Raw genomic sequence first — 20,247 nt, 5'->3', positions numbered from 1 at the left:
ACCAAGACGACGTGTCGCATGCAAGACTCGTGTCCCTACCTCAAAGGTCAAGGTCACACTTAGTGTTTATTCACAATGGAGTGCTGCATATAAGGACATAGAGTATAGGTTGTCGTGTCCGGGCTGTAACTTTCCCTTGTATGGACAGATTTTAAAATAACTTGCCACATGTGTTCCACATACCAAGACGACGTGTCGCGTGCAAGACCCGTGTCCCTACCTCAAAGGTCAAGGTCACACTTAGTGTTTATTCACAATGGAGTGCTGCATATAAGGATATAGAGTATAGGTTGTCGTGTCCGGGCTGTAACTTTCCCTTGTATGGACAGATTTTAAAATAACTTACCACATGTGTTCCACATACCAAGACGACGTGTCGCGTGCAAGACCCGTGTCCCTACCTCAAAGGTCAAGGTCACACTTAGTGTTTATTCACAATGGAGTGCTGCATATAAGGACATAGAGTATAGGTTGTTGTGTCCAGGCTGTAACTTTCTCTTGTATGGACAGATTTTAAAATAACTTGCCACATGTGTACCACATACCAAGACGACGTGTCGCGTGCAAGACCCGTGTCCCTACCTCAAAGGTCTAGGTCACACTTAGTGTTTATTCACAATGGAGTGCTGCATATAAGGACATAGAGTATAGGTTGTCGTGTCCGGGCTGTAACTTTCCCTTGTATGGACAGATTTTAAAATAACTTGCCAAATGTGTTCCACATACCAAGACAACGTGTCGCTTGCAAAACCCGTGTCCCTACCACAAAGGTCAAGGTCACACTTAGTGTTTATTCACAATGGAGTGCTGCATATAAGGATATAGAGTATAGGTTGTCGTGTCCGGGTTGTAACTTTCTCTTGTATGGACAGATCTTAAAATAACTTGCCACATGTGTTCCACATACCAAGATGACGTGTCGCGTGCAAGACCCGTGTCCCTACCTCAAAGGTCAAGGTCACACTTAGTGTTTATTCACAATGGAGTGCTGCATATAAGGACATAGAGTATAGGTTGTCGTGTCCGGGCTGTAACTTTCCCTTGTATGGATAGATTTTAAAATAACTTGCCAAATGTGTTCCACATACCAAGACAACGTGTCGCGTGCAAAACCTGTGTCCCTACCTCAAAGGTCAAGGTCACACTTAGTGTTTATTCACAATGGAGTGCTGCATATAAGGACATAAAGTGTAGGTTGTCGTGGCCGGGCTGTAACTTTCCCTTGTATGGACAGATTTTAACTTGCCAAATGTGTTCCACATACCAAGACAATGTGTCGCGTGCAAAACCTGTGTCCCTACCTCAAAGGTCAAGGTCACACTTAGTGTTTATTCACAATGGAGTGCTGCATATAAGGACATAGAGTATAGGTTGTCGTGTCCGGGCTGTAACTTTCTCTTATATGGACAGGTTTTAAAATAACTTGCCACATGTGTTCCACATACCAAGACGACGTGTCGCATGCAAGACTCGTGTCCCTACCTCAAAGGTCAAGGTCACACTTAGTGTTTATTCACAATGGAGTGCTGCATATAAGGACATAGAGTATAGGTTGTCGTGTCCGGGCTGTAACTTTCCCTTGTATGGACAGATTTTAAAATAACTTGCCACATGTGTTCCACATACCAAGACGACGTGTCGCGTGCAAGACCCGTGTCCCTACCTCAAAGGTCAAGGTCACACTTAGTGTTTATTCACAATGGAGTGCTGCATATAAGGATATAGAGTATAGGTTGTCGTGTCCGGGCTGTAACTTTCCCTTGTATGGACAGATTTTAAAATAACTTACCACATGTGTTCCACATACCAAGACGACGTGTCGCGTGCAAGACCCATGTCCCTACCTCTAAGGTGAAAGATACACTAAGTGTTTATTCACAAGGGAATTCTGAATATAAGGACATAACAGTGTAGGTTGTCAAGTATGGGTGGTATTTTTTATGTTCAGAGGCAATTTAAAATAACTTGCCATATGTATTTGACACGTAAAGGCAAGATCAACTTTTTATGTACTGACCTTGTTCGTAGGTCAATGTCACATTCGGGGGCATTCGTCACATACTGTGACAGCTCTTGTTTTTATTTCTTTTGAAAGGCATATTTGTATATTCTTAATCACATTTTCATAATGGGAAATCAAGTTATTTGAATGACTTGCATCATTGTTCCGGTGGGCTGGTGGGAGGGCAGAATCAAAGTCACCTTATGTATATAAGGATATAGAGTATAGGTATTTTAGTTAGGTTTGACATAAAGAGACCAAACCTGGTAATATTACATTGTTATTGTATTCACTTCTAAGTCAAAGCGGCGTAATAGAGCGCGCTGTCTTACGACGGCTCTTGTTTGTTGTATACCCTCTACAGAAAGTTTAAGGGGATATAGTATTTAGGTACTGTCGATTGTGTGTCCGGGCAATATTTTTTGGAGCATAATTTAAAAAGTCTTTCATGTATTCACTTCAAACTTCATATACAGATAAATCTTTATGAAAAGGGAAAAGTGCAGTGCTCAGGAACCTTAACTCTAGCTGAAGTAATTTTTGAGTAATCGCCCTTTGTTAAATTTCAAACCAGAGCATATCTTGAAAAGTATTGACTTGAAACTTCATATACAGATATCTCATTGAGGTGAAGTACAGTGCGTAGGAACCATAACTCTAGCTGAAGTATATTTTAGTTATTGCCCTTTTAATTTTGATTTTTATCGTCAGGCAAAGTTTATACTGTTCTTAATTTGGCAGGGGAAATGGTCTGTTGAAATAAATGTGTTTTTTATAACTATAAAATGTAACACATATCTTGTCCAAAATGTATTTATTTATTATCTTTATAATTGGATCATTCAATATGCTAGAAATCCAATGCTAGAGGTGTTGATAGTGTTTTGCTCATGATTGTTTACTCTTGTCTGCAAATAAACTTAAGTAAAACATGCTCATCAATCAGTTAGATAACGCACACTAACAATGCTATTATACACAGAGAGACTGTGAATTAATTTTGTACCACTCTTCAAAGAGTTTCGTTTGTCACTATGTTGATCTTGGTTGAGTAATTTAAAGCTACTGAACTGTACTTGTATGGATGACATGAAGGCTGTAAGTCTGACTCTTAAGCCTATAACATAAAAGAATGGGCCAAATCACTGAAGGTGGCAGGCGGTTTTCTGTGATGACTGTTAAATATATTTCAAATATATATTGAGGATTGTATTCCCCATTATTTCCCATCCTTACCTATGAAATTTTCCAGAACTAGTTTTGTCCTTAAAACTAGATTACTTGTGTACCAGCTAGGAACAAAGAAACATTATACTGTATTTAGTACATATCAAACTTTAAGCATTGGTTAAGACAAAGGCGGCCCATTTTAATATTGTATCCCATAAGTATTATCTTTGTTCTTATTTCCAAGCTACTGCCCTCTGTGGGATTCACTCATACTCCCCTTTCTTAGTATTTTAGAATCAATGCCTGACAGTGCTGTTTGCCATGAAAACAATTTGAATATTTATCTTTATTCTAAGATGGATTCTTACCATGCTGTCAATAATGTTCTCCTTCACATAGGAGCTATTGTTTGGGATTACCATTTCTGTTGGTTCAAAGAGAAAAAACATTGAAATATCACTTGATGTATTGCACAATTATATAAGTATTTGTTTGTAAAATGAGGGATTTAATGTCCATGACTGGGGTTATTTTGACCATTTCGATGATCGTTGCATACAGCAGCCCCCCGAGTGAGTCTTGTTTGTGGGGCAAAGTGCATAGACAAGATGTAACCCTGGTCACAGCTACCCTGGTTCTTTAACAAGCAATAATGTGCTCACTGTTACATGGGACCCTTGTTTAACATCCCTTTTTGAGAACGGTTAGTGTTTGTTTTAAGTGGTGAGGCAGATGACCGAACCTGCAACCCCTACGTTGACAATCAACTGTCTAATACCACTAAACCACACAGACCATGCAGCCATTTACGTCTGAAAACTGTTCAAGGATTCCTGATAAAATGATCCGATAGCACTTAACCAGTAATACAGACATTAAAAGTCTAACTAATTATTTACACGCTACCTAAATGAAACAATGTTGCTATAATAATCTATCATTCATATAAGGTCATGCATTCTTTAGATAAGACAAAAAATTAAGGTACACTTCAGTAGATTAAAGTTTAGCCATATCAGATGATGTTTCATAAAGCCTGCCATTGTTGACTTCAGCAATCACAATAAAAAATGCAATAAAAAAAATTTAAGAAAATTGAAACCAATGAAATTCAGCACATGGCTCAAGCATATCCTGGAATGATTTATTTCTCGGCGAAAGGTTTTCCAAATGATACCCTGGTTTTATTATCTTTCCAAATAAAGACTTAAAATATCCATAAAACATTTGCATTTAGAATCGCAAAGCAACAGGAAACAAATTGAAGTTATAGAAGATCAAAATACTTGCAGGGCAATGTTGTAAAGCATTCTTTGCTGAATTAATCCCCCCCCCTCCTCCCCCCCCCCCCCACACACACACGAACAAGGTACCCATAGAACATAGTATTCAGTGCGTAAATTTACATATTCTTGAAATATGTTAAGCAGGATATATGGATGTGAATTATATATAGTAGTATTCATTACACGAGCGGGCCTATTCCCTACAGTTTAGTGAACATGTTTTTAAGTGTAACATGTAGAACTGTTCCGACAATGCTATGATAAGGTTTCAATTCTTGAAATACTGAAATTATATTAGAAATTTTCAAAAGGATTCATTTCCCTATTGAAATTGATTCCTCAAAATCAGAAGCCAAAATTCCATGCAGTCTGATTGCCTTTGTTTAAAAATCTAAGAAAAAAATCAACTTTTTACATAAGGAGTGTTCTGTTTCTGATTTTCGAGATATTTGTCTTAAACTCTGGTCCCCCTAGAATTCTTTAGCAAAAGTTTTCTGTTCTTTTCCACCCAGAAATCCATCCAGAAATCTACAGAGATAAGTCACCATATTAACATTCAGACAGAAGATTCTGCGATTCTGAGGTTTGTTGGTCGCGCCTGTTCCAGACCATTATGCCCATTTTCAGATGGTAAATTGCTTCTATTAAGACTTGGCTCCCCTTGGAACTCTCCTGAAAAGGAGGTGTGAAAAGGTGGTATATTAAATTACCCATGTGACTCTCAAGCAATTTTATCAATTGCCGCACATTTATTGGAACATGGGTGAATTATGGAGGTTTTTGTTCTTCTGTAGAATTTAAAATCTTGTTCAAAGATTTTCAAAGAATTTCATCGTGTGTGAATACCGTTTTCATCCAAATTTGTCAAAATATTCAATAGATTTTTGTCCGGTAATTGGAAACACCATATACAAGGAACAACTCAATTATTAAGCGTTGCACTGTAAATTCGGAGGACAGAATTGCTTTGATAGATAGGTTGATTATTTCGGCAAATCTTGTTACTGTATGAATACAGACAAATTGAGGCAGTCCTTTCCCGAGAAAATGGAGCCTTTATGTAGTAAAATAACAGGCCAGGGTTATATTTTTCTTGAAATCAGTCTATTGATCATTATGATCCATCCATACATGAAAAAGATTGTGGTCTTGTGGTAAAATTCTCTGTTTTTGTGAAAGATAAGGTTTGTAAGAGTAATTTCTTTAGGACAACAATTGTTTTTCAATAGAGATATGTGAAATGATACTTGTAAAGAACTGTGTAGACTACTTTGTGTGAACTATGTCACCCTAGGATACAGCCTTTCAAGTGGGCCCTACTTTTCCAACTTTTTCATAAATTTTGTAGGCTCCTTCTTTTTCCTTTTATTTAAGGAGCCTACCTTTCCTACGATTTTGTTAGACTTATACTTTTTACCACTATTTTGTTAGGCTCCTCCTTTTTCTTTCTATTTTGTTAGGCTCCTCCTTTTTTTCTACTATTTTGTAAGGCTCCTCCTTTTCCTACTATTTTGTAAGGCTCCTCCTTTTTCCTACTATTTTGTAAGGCTCCTCCTTTTTCCTACTATTTTGTAAAGCTCCTCCTTTTCCTACTATCTTGTAAAGCTCCTCCTTTTTCCTGCTAATTTGTAAGGCTCCACCTTTTGCCTACTATTTTGTTAGGCTCCTCCTTTTTTCTACTATTTTGTAAGGCTCCTCCTTTTTTCTACTATTTTGTAAGGCTCCTCCTTTTCCTAATATTTTGTAAGGCTCCTCCTTTTTCCACTATTTTGTAAGGCTCCTCCTTTTTTCTACTATTTTGTAAGGCTCCTCCTTTTCCTAATATTTTGTAAGGCTCCTCCTTTTTCCTACTATTTTGTAAGGCTCCTCCTTTTTCCTACTATTTTGTAAAGCTCCTCCTTTTCTTATTATTTTGTAAAGCTCCTCCCTTTTCTTACTAATTTGTAAGGCTCCTCCTTTTTCCTACTATTTTGTTTGGCTCCTCCTTTTCCTACTATTTTGTAAGGCTCCGCCTTTTTTCCTACTATTTTTTAGGCTCCTCCTTTTCCTACTATATTGTAAGGCTCCTCCTTTTTCCTACTATATTGTAAGGCTCCTCCTTTTCCTACAATTTTGTTAGGCTCCTCCTTTTTCCTACCATTTTGTAAGGCTCCTCCTTTTTTCTACTATTTTGTAAGGCTCCTCCTGTTTCCAACTTTTTTGTAAGGCTCCTCCTTTTTCCTACTATTTTGTAAACCTCCTCCTTTTTTCCTACTATTTTGTAAAGCTCCTCCTTTTTCCTACTAATTTGTAAGGCTCCTCCTGTTTCCTACTATTTTGTAAGGCTCCTCCTGTTTCCTACTATATTGTAAGGCTCCTCCTTTTTCCTACTATTTTGTAAGGCTCCTCCTGTTTCCTACTATATTGTAAGGCTCCTCCTGTTTCCAGCAGTACTATTTTGTAAGGCTCCTCCTGTTTCCTACTTTTTAGTTAGGCTCCACCTTTTTCCTAATATTTTTAGGCTCCTCAATTTTTCAACTGTAAAAGCTTGCAAAGTAAAAGCTTAAAGTAAAATTTCGCAAACATCTTTTAAAACCAATTGGAATTTTTACACATACATGCAGCTATGCATAACAGGTCAAATCCACATAGTGTCTCCCAATCTTTTTAATGTTGAATGTTTAAAAGCATTTCTTTACAGATTTTTTTTTCAGTAACATGAAGTCGGCTCTAAATGAGTAAAGAAGCTTACGATCTTTAACTTTAAGCATAAATCAGGCCTTGTGGAGAAAATGAGAAAGAATTTTACTGCGTTAAATTCTAGCTAAAATGAGTTGATTTAAAAAGCTTAACGAAGTTCTCCAGAAAGATTGAGAGGATGTCTGAAGTCGCAAATCAAGCATTCAACAGAGGTTGGACCAATTTGCAAGTTAAATTACATGATGGTCTTCCTCTGTCTGCTAGAGACCGTTGGTCTAGCTTGATTAGACACAATATCCAAATTCATTACATAAAGCTTGTGTTGCTGAATTTATTTTGTGATGAAATTGTATATAAAAAATGTTGTTATCAGAATTGGTTATGCATTTCTTGATTGCAATGCCATGATTTGATTGTCTGCAACTATTACTTCAGTTTTGATTGTTGTTGACTTGTTACGGAAAAAGAATTTTCAGTATTGATATTGAATGTGCTGGTCTGAGATATGCTCTGATTAGAAATCATGGGCGAACATTGTGGTCAGGTATTAGTATAATATTCTGCTGTTACTTGCCATGCAAATGAAATGTTAGTGAGACAGATCAATGTTTTCATATATATCTTGTCCATTTTTAGAGAAAAACAGTTGCCAATGTTGCTGTCATTCAGTGGTTCTCTAAGGTTTTTTATACTATTGAATTGCCTTTGCCAAACGTTTCCCTCTGTTCAAAAAACTTTTTGAGCTCTTTTTATAATCAGTATGACTATAATTATGCTGGCGTTTGTATGTGGCGTCTATAGTTTCGTTTACTATATTGCTGATGTATTTTTAGCTCATCTGTTCTTTGAAGAAAAAAAATCTCCAGGTATTGTCATACATAGCCTTGGTGTCGGTGTCCACAACTTTGGCATGATTGTTGTAGTGCAATTGTTTTTAACCTTGGCCATAACTTAATAAGTTCATCATCAAGATATTCAAATGAAACTTGATACACATGTTGCCAGAGACAAATAGAACTTTAAAATCAATGCCAATAACATTGTTGAGTTTATAATGCCCCTGTTATGCTTAAAACAACAACAACAACTGATGATCATTGTCGTACATTATGTTTCATGCTGGTTAAATTTCTCAACTAGAATATCTCAATTTTGTTACTGTGGAATTTATCCAGTTCCTTTTTTGAATACCAGCAATATCAATTAAGCTTGATATGGACGTTTAGTAACCAGATAATCATCTTCTTTTGTAACAGAAACATGAACAATAAACTGAGAGGCAATATTTTGTTTGACTGGATCAGTATTTTGTAAAACATCCTCCATTACTGGTCCCAAGATGGCAATAACTGTGTCTGTTTCTTGTTTGACACTTGTTGACTGCTGAAGTTATTGTGTTTGCCATAGACATATCTCATTCTTGTCCATAGGACTTGGTATTTGATGGATGCAAATAGTTTTCTTCTGTTATAATATTGATTATATTGTGAATGGTTTTTTGCATGTTCTTAAACATACTGACGGAACTATTGGACTGTCCTTAAACAACTTAGGTAAACAGTGATCATTGATTCTGGAAAGATTTTAAGGTCTCTTGCAAATTGGATTTCTTATTAAAATATTTTTATGTATCTCTGTTTTTATGCCACTGTGGCCTTTAACACAAAGACCTTGTCCGATCAACATAAAGAGAATGCTAGGACCAACTGTCCTCAAACTTGGTGGCTAGGTTGGTCATGACCTGTAGACCCCACATGGTAGACCCCTATTGATTGTAAGATCAAAGATCAACGGTTACCAGATTAATTACCCACAGTCATGGTCATCTTTCAAAACAGGTATTTCTAAAAACAAAATACAGAAATTAATAAATGAAATAGTTTGCTTTAAAGTTGCAAGAAATTGACCATAATGTCTTATAATTGTAAACATATTGATTTCCACTTCAATATACACCTTTTTGTGTTACTTGCATGGCTCATATTCATAACTTTATGTTATCCACTGAAGTAATTCACTGGAAGAATAAGTGTTTTACTGGAAACTATAACTCGTCTACTCTAACAAGAACATTTAGAACTGCATGGTCATTAACTTTAACTATTTTCCTCCTAACAAATGTTGGCCATAATATTCAATTACCCAACAGATATTTAATGTGTAATGACTAATTCCCTGCCATTAGTGGGGCATAGATGTCTTACAAACATCTCTTGTATATAAGGAATCAATACCATTTCTTTGTCAATTGATGTGATATCAATTAAACACAAAATTAACATTAGGTAACCTGATGAGTGATGATCATTTTCTATTGTGAGAGAAAGCATGAACAATAAACAGAGAGGTGATACTGTGTTTAACTGGATCCGTATTTTGTCACACTATATCCATTACTGGTCCCAAGATTGCAATAACTGTGTCTGCTTCTTGTTTGACACTTGTCCACTGCTAAAGTTATTGCTTTTGGCATCAACATTTCTCATTGGAGCTATTATTAGAATTGATATTTGAATGATGCAATTACGTTTATTCTGTTTGATATTGATTGTTTTTATAGGTTTTTAAATGTGTTTTAGTATAATGTTATGGAAGTGTACATTTTTTTTCCGAGGCAAAGTGAAACAAAAACTACTGGAAATATTTATTTCATACACGTTTTATTTAGCTTGATAAAGAAGACAGCTGAATCACTCATGAGTCTGCTTCTGGGGAAGGAAATCATAGACCATATTCAATAACCATTTTAGATTTGCATCAAACTGAGTTTATTAGTGGTCACTATGCCAGACAAGTGGGTTTTCTACATGTGCTTTGTTTTCCCCCACAACACAAGACCACATTTCAACATCGTGCCAATGAGAGTGACTTAGTATAAGTTCTCATAACTTTCTTGACAATTGTCTTAAAATATATCATGTTTAAACTAACTCATACTTAATTGTTTTGATTTGGGGGTTAAATGTGAACCGTTGGCAATTTGGCTAGGAAAATCTTGTAATCAGGAATAATTAATGAGGCAGTTTCACTTGTTTTGCAAGGAATCAATGCAGAAATATGCTCAGACACTGAAAAAATATTCTGGCAATAGCTCAAATTGAACTTAGTCTGCAAGATCACTACGTAGACCACTCACCTATGGAGACAACTGACAATAAAGGGTTATTGAAGAGTATTTAATTGTAACTTGCAATTTCATTCGAAGAAGAGTTGTCTCCCCTACCTCATCACACATTAAATTAAATGAGATTTTGCCAGTCAATATCCTAATGATATTTACCATGGAGTGTAATGGAAGAAAGTACCCTGGTTGCCTGCTTTGATTCTTATCTTTTATGAACGAGGTTTTTTCTTTTAATTTTCATTTATATCATGTTCTTATCTATTTTCAGATATGGAAACACCATTTCTGAGCTTTTCTAATCCAAACTACCAACCTAGCTGTAAACCTACCAAAGCCAGTCAGATATCAGAAAACAACAATAGTGAACCAGTCGACATCAACATCATGTCTTTAGCCAATGAGAAAGAGGAACAATCCAAACTTCTTAACAGGGAAGATATCCAGTCTCATACTTCCGAAGAGGAGGACAATTTATCTATGAAGAGTGAAGAGGTTTTGTCGGATGAGGAAAATGACTTTGTTGAAGCAAGTACCAAGCTTCTTGCTGAGCAGGATACAGATGAGAAACTTAATAACACGGAATGTATAAATATGGCATACGGAGAGAAGGGGAAAGGGATTCTGGCATATATAACGATGCTAGAGCAGAGTGCGCGGGAGAGAAGCGAGCGGAAACGTCGGGAGATAGGGGATGGAGGGGAGTTGGAGGAGGGAGAAAGTGGTGACACTACACCTGCCTCTGTCGCAGAGAATATCAAACTGAAGAGGTAACTGTTTGAGTGAAATGAATGCAATCATTGAACAATATCTGTTTATGGTTGTAGGTTTGATCTTTAGTCAAAAGTTAGTGACAGCAATAATTATAACTTAAGGGACAATAGGTCACTGAAATGATGAACAGCTTATTAATTAGTTGTATTATGTATTCAAGGCTACTGTGCAATAAACAGGTTTAACAAATGTGCCAGTTCAAACTATAAGAAACATGTTCCACTCAAACCTAGTTCATCAAAATGTTTTGGCTAGCATTATGATTATGTAATAGATTATTAAACCATGTATTGCAATCCTCTTATATCTCAACACAGGTTTGCAAATGCGGGCTTTGACATTAACTCCCCGGACTCCAATGACAGCGGTATCCAGTCAGATGCTAGGTCGGATGACGGAACCCATACCCAGAGCAGCTCCATCAGTGAGGACCTGTATGCTATCACAAACAAGTCGTACCTGCCTCGCACCGACAGCGGAGATGATTCGGAAGTCACACCCACACAAGTAAGGGCATACTTCATTTTAGTGAAAATGACTTTTTTATACCCACAAGGGATATATTGGAGTCATAAGATTGGTTGGTTGGTTGTTGGGTCACTCGCTCGCTTGGTCGTTGGTCCATTGCAAAAGGTTTGCGGAGGGAACTGCTTCCACAGTCATACTTTTGAATGAATTTTCAATTTGAAAGAATATTTTTTTATTATTTCTCTGATAAGTCTTACTTCATTTTGTTTACTGGGTTATGAAAATAACATTTTTTCTTCATGGGTTTACTTGAATAAAAAACACATTTATGGTTGTCTACTGCAGGATGGTATTTCAATTTTAAGAATGTCTGGTATCTTTTCTCAGCATATAAGGAACTACTTTAGAACAGGCAGGCATATCAATTTACAAAAAACGAAACTTCTTCAGAACAGGCAGGCATATAACTTTACAAAATTCTTGACCTTTTTAATGAGGTACCGGTAACTGTTTTCATTTCTAAATTTAATTAAACTTTTTATTTTCTTCTGTAAGGCCAGAGTTTTTTTATCTTTAGATTTACGGGAGATTTTTCAAAAATTTGGGTAAGGAGGAGGAAATAAAAATAAAAATAAAATACATAAAATGTCCCAAAGGAGAAATAAATAAAAATAAAACGGATTTTTCTCCGATTTTTTTTATTTTTTAAATCTTCTTATATCATGAAGACAAAACACACCTTACTTGTGTCAGCTATTTCATAGGCTGAAAAAAGGGTGATAGATCACCATAAAGTTTCAAAAGCATAATTAAAAGATCCTTTTAATGACTGAAAATATTGACCTCGACACTGTGAGTTCAAGCGCTCATTGAAATTAATTGTATATATTTGTTCGAATGCATCTATGCATATGAGGTGCATATATTATCAACCCATGGATTTTATGAGACATGTCAGTGTAATAAAGAAGTTTAAATGGCCAATTCTAACCTTTTGCCCACAATATAAGCATATCATTTCCATTGTGAAGTAATCAAACATTGAACACAGTTTCAGACACGGTATAATAAGGAGGTCAAATGTGTTTTTCTGTCTTTAACGAAATTGCACCGTGACAATTTACCGTGATGTGGTTTTTATATAGAAAATATAACCAAAAAAAGTATAAGCCCTGATGGAAATTCCTCTTCACTTCAAAGTTTGACAGGGCTTACGGATACACAGACAGTCAAAATCTACATTTATGTACTTCACCAGAGAAAATTCGGGAGCATTAAGATAAATTTTACAAGTGTTTTATGTTTCAAAAAAGCAGGTCTAAGAACTGATTTTAGAATCAGTCCTGAAAAATATCCTTCTAATTCCAGCTATGCCCGTTGGCAATAAGCAACGGATAAGTTTGACTTTTTGCACTGACTGCCAGATATCTTATGTTCAGATTTTTTTCTGTTTTATCGGAAACACATACTATGTTATTATTACATCATTTTCAGTATTCTATAACGATTTAAATTCTAAATCATTATTAAACTAATTAACAATTACGATTATCACGATACCTTGTGTTTTTCTCTTCAAAAATGTGATCATGAAGCAGTGTGTTCAATGCTCCCCAGAGTCAAATTCAGACAAAAATATCCATTTTGACTTAGTCTAAAATAATAGACGTGTTATACGGGATTCTTCCAATCCCTAACGTCTAAACGGGAATGTGCAAAAAACGGGGGTGTTTTAAAAATATTGAAATTGTTTGAGTGAAGTATTTTATGGTTGAAATTGATCATAAAGAGTTATATTCATATTTTACCATGTAAGTGAAATGTTATTTTGCACTAAACAAGCATTTAGTGCATTAAAACAAGTTGTTTACCTTTCCAAATAAAACGAAAGTTGACTGACACAGAAAACAATTATGCGAAGGGGAACAACTCGATACAATCGTAACAGCTCGGCCTCCTCCGACAAAGCTTTGAGATAGACCTCGTTATACAATCGTAACAACTCGGCCATGGCCGAAATGTTCCGAGCGATTTAAAACTGTGCCCTAAAGCCTTGCAGGTGCCCTTCATGTATATATCGTTATGTTTTAACAGAATGAAATGAAAAAAAGCCGTCAAACTCATAATTATAAGTTGGATATTTATTTTTTTGTGTACGAAACTAATATACAATAACATTATCTGGTAATATTTCTTGTTTTTATGATATTTTATAGACGCTATATGCTTTAACCCGGAATCCTGATCGGAACAACTACCCACTTTTGATACTAAACAATTTGTACGTGAAGGATTTGCCATATCAAAAATCTAAAAAAAATCCGTCAACGTACAATTATTTGGACTACATTTTGACTATGATGAACACGATATCATTTTGAAGTTTGTGTTTGTCAGAAGCTATACATTTTTGGGCTGTAATCCAATTCATCCTTGTTAATATACGACGTGCGCCAACGACTTTTAATAGACAATACAACCCACGAATTTCTGTCTCCATATTTTGACCGGAAGTTTCGCAATCATTCCACGAAACGCGAACAACATACTGAATCTACAAAGAAATCACAATAAACACGCTCTAAGTTCACCACGGTTTGATTTAAATAATGAAACATAAACATCGGAACGTTTTTGTAGTAAAACATTTCTATATAGCTGCAGAAATTGTGAGAAATAAGGGGTATGACAAAAAGTACTTTCACTTCTGACAGGACGTTGTTATGGTAACGGGTACCTGTTCTGTTTCCCCGCGTATTTCCGACTGGTTTACGTGGTTTGTGCAGTAAAAAGACCGATAATGAATGACAATTGGTACACCAGTTGGTTCTGAGATATGGGTTATAGAACACTAATTTTATTTTTTTTCTTAACTTTGGAGCAACGTTCGTCGGAAAAAATAAAAATAAAACTACGAAAATGAATTTTATTTTTATTTGGGTTTTGCAATATTTAGGTACGGCGCTCCCGTAAATCTAAAGATATAAAAACTCTGGCCTAATGGTACTCAACATCAAATATTAAGCTACAGGGAAAAAATAGACCAAATGACTCATTATATATTTTTGAAATAATTGAACAATTTGGTTTATAGATAAAAGGGACTTCAGGTTAAAATTATTTATGGTGACTGAACATGCAATTTTAGTTTTCCTGGAGAAATATTATTTTGAGGAATCTATTTCACAGATGTAAGGATTTGTTTAGGGAAATAGCTGCAAAACATCTGATATCAAATTTCTGTAAGAATATTGTTCCAAAGATATGCATGCACTTAAGTCATTGTTGGGCATTTTTCTTCTACTTATAAAAAATGAAAATCAATGTCACTGAATCATTAAAAACATAGTGAAATTTAACGTTAGTTGTCTGAATATGATTTAAGCATCTCTTAAATATCAATATTTGACATATTTGCAATTAGCATTTCTAGGGTCAATAAACATTCTCTATAAAAAAAACTATGCAGAAAGTTTCTTATTTGAGATGCATTTTGAGTTTTTGAAAGATCATTCTTCCAGATATTTTTCATATGAGCATCCCTGTTATGTTTCAGGGGGACGAGAACCAGCACACAGAGGTCCTACCACCTGGCTGGGAGAGGTGTGAAGGTTGGTACTGTGGTACTCGGTAGTTAGAACACATTGGTATACTAGGGGAATTGGGGTTTAGTTTTAGTTAAGACTTTACTCTGAAATTGAAATTATCTCAGCTAATTTATCTTTAATTCCTTTTTTATTTCAGTTTTATATAAACTCAGCTAATTAGATAAGTTATTAACAGTGTTACAGAAATAAAACAAAAACGTGTTGCCATTAATGAAGAACCTACTGACTTGGGAATATAAGGGTTACATCTAAAACCCTGGATTAAATCAGACCCAATGTACTCACAGTTGCAAGCCGTGAAGTATCATCATATCAACACTCAAAACCCTGGCTTTATATGGACAAACTTATTTTTTTTATAGCAATTCAAAATCTTGATGTAAGGAATTTATGTGTATCACAGGCTTTGTAGATTTTGTCGATTATTTTTATACTTGGCTTGTAAAGTTCTTTTATCTTGTGATGTCCGAGAAAGTAGTAATGTTTAATAAATTCATTATTCATTTCATTGAATAAACACTTCATAGTTACCAAATTGAATCTGCATGTTTTTCATTCATTTGTAATCAGTATTGAAAATGCTCGTTTAATGTTTGGAACCGTTGTTTAATGTTTGCAATTTTTATTATTCTGATTCGTTTAACATGTGAAACTAGAGCACTGGGAAGTGTAAATCAGGAATGAATTGTTCTCAGTAATTATCAGAGTAAAATTTTAAATCCCGATTTTCAAGATTTTGTGAGCAACAGGGCATAATTCTGCAATAAAACTTGCACGCTGTCTATAAAAGGACATTAAAATGGACGGAATCCGTTTTATATGGAAATCAGAAAACAAACGAGATTAAAAGGCTTGGTAGGTGAACAGAACTTTTTTTCCAGATATAATAGAGATTTCTATCAGGGGAACTGAAGTTAAGGGTCGCAATAAACATTGATTTCAGGATGTTTAAGCTAGCAAAACAGTGTGACTATGACACATCCAAGAACAAGGAACGGCCAGAGAAAAATGAGATTATTCTATTTGAATACAAATTTTAGCAGACCTAATGGCAGTCATTGAAGGATACTTGTAGATTTGCACACTGGCTTGAAACTTAATTAATCAATTGAATTAGGCTGATTTGGTGTAGTGGGTAGCATTGTAGAATTATTCTCACCTAGGGTCCAGTTTTTAAGGCAGGTCTGTGACAGTATGAGACTTGAGAGAAGATATGTACCTGGATTCTCCCCCATAAAAGGATAGCTTTAATACCTCAGAAGGAGCAGAACATCATTAGCAACTACATTTACAGCAAATGATTTATCTAATGAAAAACATGATGGCTTTTTTGTGACAATCTGCGCTGAAATCACTTTGTTCACAATTTCTTATGAATAATTAATTGTGTTTTGGAATTCTTCAACGTTCACTTAATTCCTTTAACTAGACAATTTCTTTGCAAAGTGAATACAAATTTTCAATTAAAACTCTTGTAAAGTAATGTTTCTGTCTCAAATGTATTGTTTATTTCATTATGGGTGTTTCTTACCAGTCTAAATTTACTTAGTTAATGGGACTACTTTATTTCTTCTAAAATGTTTGAAATATTCACAAATTTGCCACAGCATAATTTAAGGACGTTTACACAGTTTTTCAGTTCTGATTATCCAGGCTTTGATAGGGATTTATATGGGCAAAAACATGTCTGCAAAATATTAAATTTGAGAAGATATAAATGCATCTCAGATGCATGTAATTTGAAATATACTTGCTAAAAGTGCTAGTCAATGAACGGAAAACTAATTTATAAAAATAAATGGTTTTTAGATTAAGATTGAGTTTTATTTCACCAAGCATGTGTAGTTATATTTCACAAATAGCAGTCATCGAAATTAAACTTTTGGATGAACAAGGCCGAACTTTAACACTATTGCTTCTTATCAAATTTTTGAACTAGCCCTGCATATAAAATTCAGAATTAAGCAAGCCCTGAAGACATTTTACCAGCGCAGGCCTGGCAGTCTTGTGTTAATTTCAACCACTGAAATAGCTAAGTGTAGTATTTACTTCAGTTCTAAAAGGTTGTATAAGCATTCAAAATCAAGTTTCATGCATGATACAGTCTGTATAAATGCCGTAGGGTCCTGAGCAACCTTTTACTGGAAATATGTCTTTTTGATCTGTATAGATGAGGATGGAGCCTACTTCTGGCACATTAAGAGTGGAACCATTCAGCGTGAGCCACCATCCCCCGCACCTCCTGATATCCGGGAAACCCTGAGGTCCATATCCATCAATAGTGACTCGGTAAGTAGATATACTTAATATGTAACCCTCACCTTTGCCCTTGCACATTAAGAGTGGAACCATTCAGCATGAGCCACCATCCCCGCACCTCCTGATATCCAGGAAACCCTGAGGTCCATATCCATCAATAGTGACTGGGTAAGTAGATATACTTAATATGTAACCCTCACCTTTGCCCTTGCACGTTAAGACTGGAACCATTCAGCATGAGCCACCATCTCCCGCACCTCCTGATATCCAGGAAACCCAGATGTCTATATCTATCAATAGTGAGTTGGTAAGTAGATATACTAAAAGATCCTCTATAGATAAGGAAAGAGCCTTCTACTGGCACATTATGAGTGGAATTATTCAACTAGAGCCCCCATCCCCCACCCTTCCTGATATCCAGGACACTTTGAGGTCAATACCCATCAATAGTGACTCAGTAAGTATCCATGTATAGAAGGAATATTTATAGCCCTCTACAGATTATGATAAAGTATACTACTGGCACAGAGTGGAACCGTTCAGCATGAGCCCCCATTACCAGTCCCTCCTGATATCCATAAGACATTCATGTCTATATCCATCAATTGTAACTTGGTAAGATGGCATTCAACTAAATTTTCTTGTGGTTGATAAGATATAATAACGGAACATTGAATGAAAGATTTTGAAGCTTCTATGCCAAATCCATATTTTTTAAGGCAAAACTGCTCGTATAAATATTCAAATGATGTTTGATTGAGTTCAGGTGTAATGTATAACGAAGCCTGTATAAGCTACTCATGTAAAATCATGTTTCGATGACTTTAAAATTTGTTTGCAATCTCTATTCCCTTTCAGTGTTAACACTAAGGGAGACCTTTGATTGCATGGTTATTTATTCCCCTATCAGGTTATGGTATTTATGCTTTCAATTGCCAAGAAGCTCCTGATATCACGTCCCTCTGCTCTACATGAGCATGAAGAATCAGCTGTGCATGTTTGAGACTCAAGCCCAGCAATAGGCTGTAAATACACTTAGAAACCTGATATATTGATCTTTGTATTATTTTTACAGAGCACAGTGTCGGGAGATTCACAAGGGTCTACAGCGTCGACTCCGTCCAGTGTCGCGAGCACCGAGGACCATCTGCATGAGTTTGAGGACCATGCCTTGCAGTATGCTGTCAAGTCTCTCAAAAACTTGTAAGTTCTGTTGTGGTTTTTTGTATATAATTCATTATGTGGATCTATGGTGGGTTTATAATATTGTTTTCAGTGTCTTACAAATTGTTGAAATTGAAACAGAATTATTTTATATCTTGTTCATTTTACAAGAAATTGAAATCATTTAGTGTACATTTGGTTAACAACTTAACACACATTGCTCAGGTAACCTGATTTTCTTGAAATATTGTTACTATTAAAATAATTGTTGAAAGCTCTATTAGAATCAAAATCTCCTTCTATGAATGGATGACCGTTGGCTTTTCATCGAAAGAGGTTATACAAACCATCATGTGTAAGTGAAATCACAAGCAACTTTCCTTACTATATCACAACCCAGATCCAGTATGCAGCGCAACTCCAAGCTGAGTGAGTCTTCAGAGAAGCCAGTCCGTTATGCAGTTAGCTCCCTTGGCTGGGTCCCCATCGCAGAGGAGGACTTAACGCCAGAACGCAGTAACAAGGCGGTGAACAAGTGCATCCTGGATCTAACTCTGGGGAGGAACGATGTCAACGACGCTGTCGGTAGATGGGGAGATGTAAGGGTTTATTTGTAATTATAAGAGATTCAGTATATTTGAACTTTATGCCAGGTATATAGTTTTGACACCAACTGTTTTTTAAATGAACAGCTATGTTTGTAAAATGAAATTAATACATGTAGGTAGATAACAAATGTCATCATAAGAACATATCAATACTTGCATACATAAAAAAATGTTATGCAGGGGTTTTCCTAACGATTTGACTTTCACTTGCCCCAGGGGCAAGTCAATTTGAACATCTACTTGCCCCCTGCAAAATTTGGTTGCCCGATCTTTGCAAATGTTTATATGTATACAATTTTAATCAATCTGTATTAAAGGCAATGATATCTATTAATAAACACAAAGAATAACTTTTAACAGATCTTAACTGCTACATTTTGTTTTCAAACGAGCATCATCCAGCCATGGCCTCACTGTCACTTCTGTTTTTTTGCATTTTCTATCTTTTCATTTTTACAATGACCTTGCGATTCTTCATGAGCCTTTAAAGAGTCTTTTCGAAAGAAGTTTGAACCCGTAACAAAAGAACCAACATCATCATATTTCGTACAAACTTTACATTTCATGAGATGATTTTCGTATTCTAACCATTTAAATTTGTTTAACCAGGAAGATTAAGATATCTTTTTCATATTTACTTTTTCTTTCATTATGGGTAGTTTTCGGCTTAGGTTTTGGTTTACTTTTAGAGAAAATTGAGAAAAAAGTGTTCAGTTTCGCCCAGTTCGTCTCCGTCCTCCATCTTGCCAAGGCTGACGAACGCTATACGTTACGATTCATTTGATTGGCGTTTTAAAATCCAATAACCAATCAAAATTGGTTTAACTTATGCTTATTAGCAAATATTTTAACCCAAAGAAAAATAAAATAAAACTACCGGAAAGCGTTCACTACGAAAGCTCACTTGCCCAGCGGGCTACCTGCTTTGAAAAATCTCTTGCCCGCGGCGATTTAAACCCGGCGCGGCCAAGCGGGCGTCCGCTTAAGAAAACCCCTGTTATGACAGACATAACATATCGCACCACAGCAACAATATATCCATGTTTCTTCATATGCCATGCTGATATCGATATATATATATGCTACCCCAATTATTGTTACAGTATCG

General features: G+C 35.7%; 1 protein-coding gene across 6 annotated transcripts in view; it reads left to right on the top strand.

Moving 5' to 3' along the window:
• The window catches only part of LOC128227720 (amyloid beta precursor protein binding family B member 2-like), a 74,412-nt gene that overhangs the window by 40,290 nt on the left and 13,875 nt on the right, over nucleotides 1–20,247 (top strand). For all 6 annotated transcript variants that reach the window (XM_052938497.1, XM_052938502.1, XM_052938498.1 and 3 more), the window contains 6 exons: nucleotides 10,530–11,028; nucleotides 11,350–11,539; nucleotides 15,057–15,111; nucleotides 17,279–17,397; nucleotides 18,443–18,570; nucleotides 18,932–19,130. In XM_052938497.1, coding sequence (XP_052794457.1) covers nucleotides 10,530–11,028; nucleotides 11,350–11,539; nucleotides 15,057–15,111; nucleotides 17,279–17,397; nucleotides 18,443–18,570; nucleotides 18,932–19,130 — 1,190 coding nt within the window. The remainder of the gene's footprint in view (nucleotides 1–10,529; nucleotides 11,029–11,349; nucleotides 11,540–15,056; nucleotides 15,112–17,278; nucleotides 17,398–18,442; nucleotides 18,571–18,931; nucleotides 19,131–20,247) is intronic.

Source organism: Mya arenaria, chromosome 3, assembly GCF_026914265.1.
Source record: "Mya arenaria isolate MELC-2E11 chromosome 3, ASM2691426v1".
In the NCBI taxonomy this organism is placed as follows: Eukaryota; Metazoa; Mollusca; class Bivalvia; order Myida; family Myidae; genus Mya; species Mya arenaria.
The sequence above is the reverse complement of the archived record's forward strand: the minus strand, read 5'-3'. Positions and strand labels throughout refer to the sequence as shown.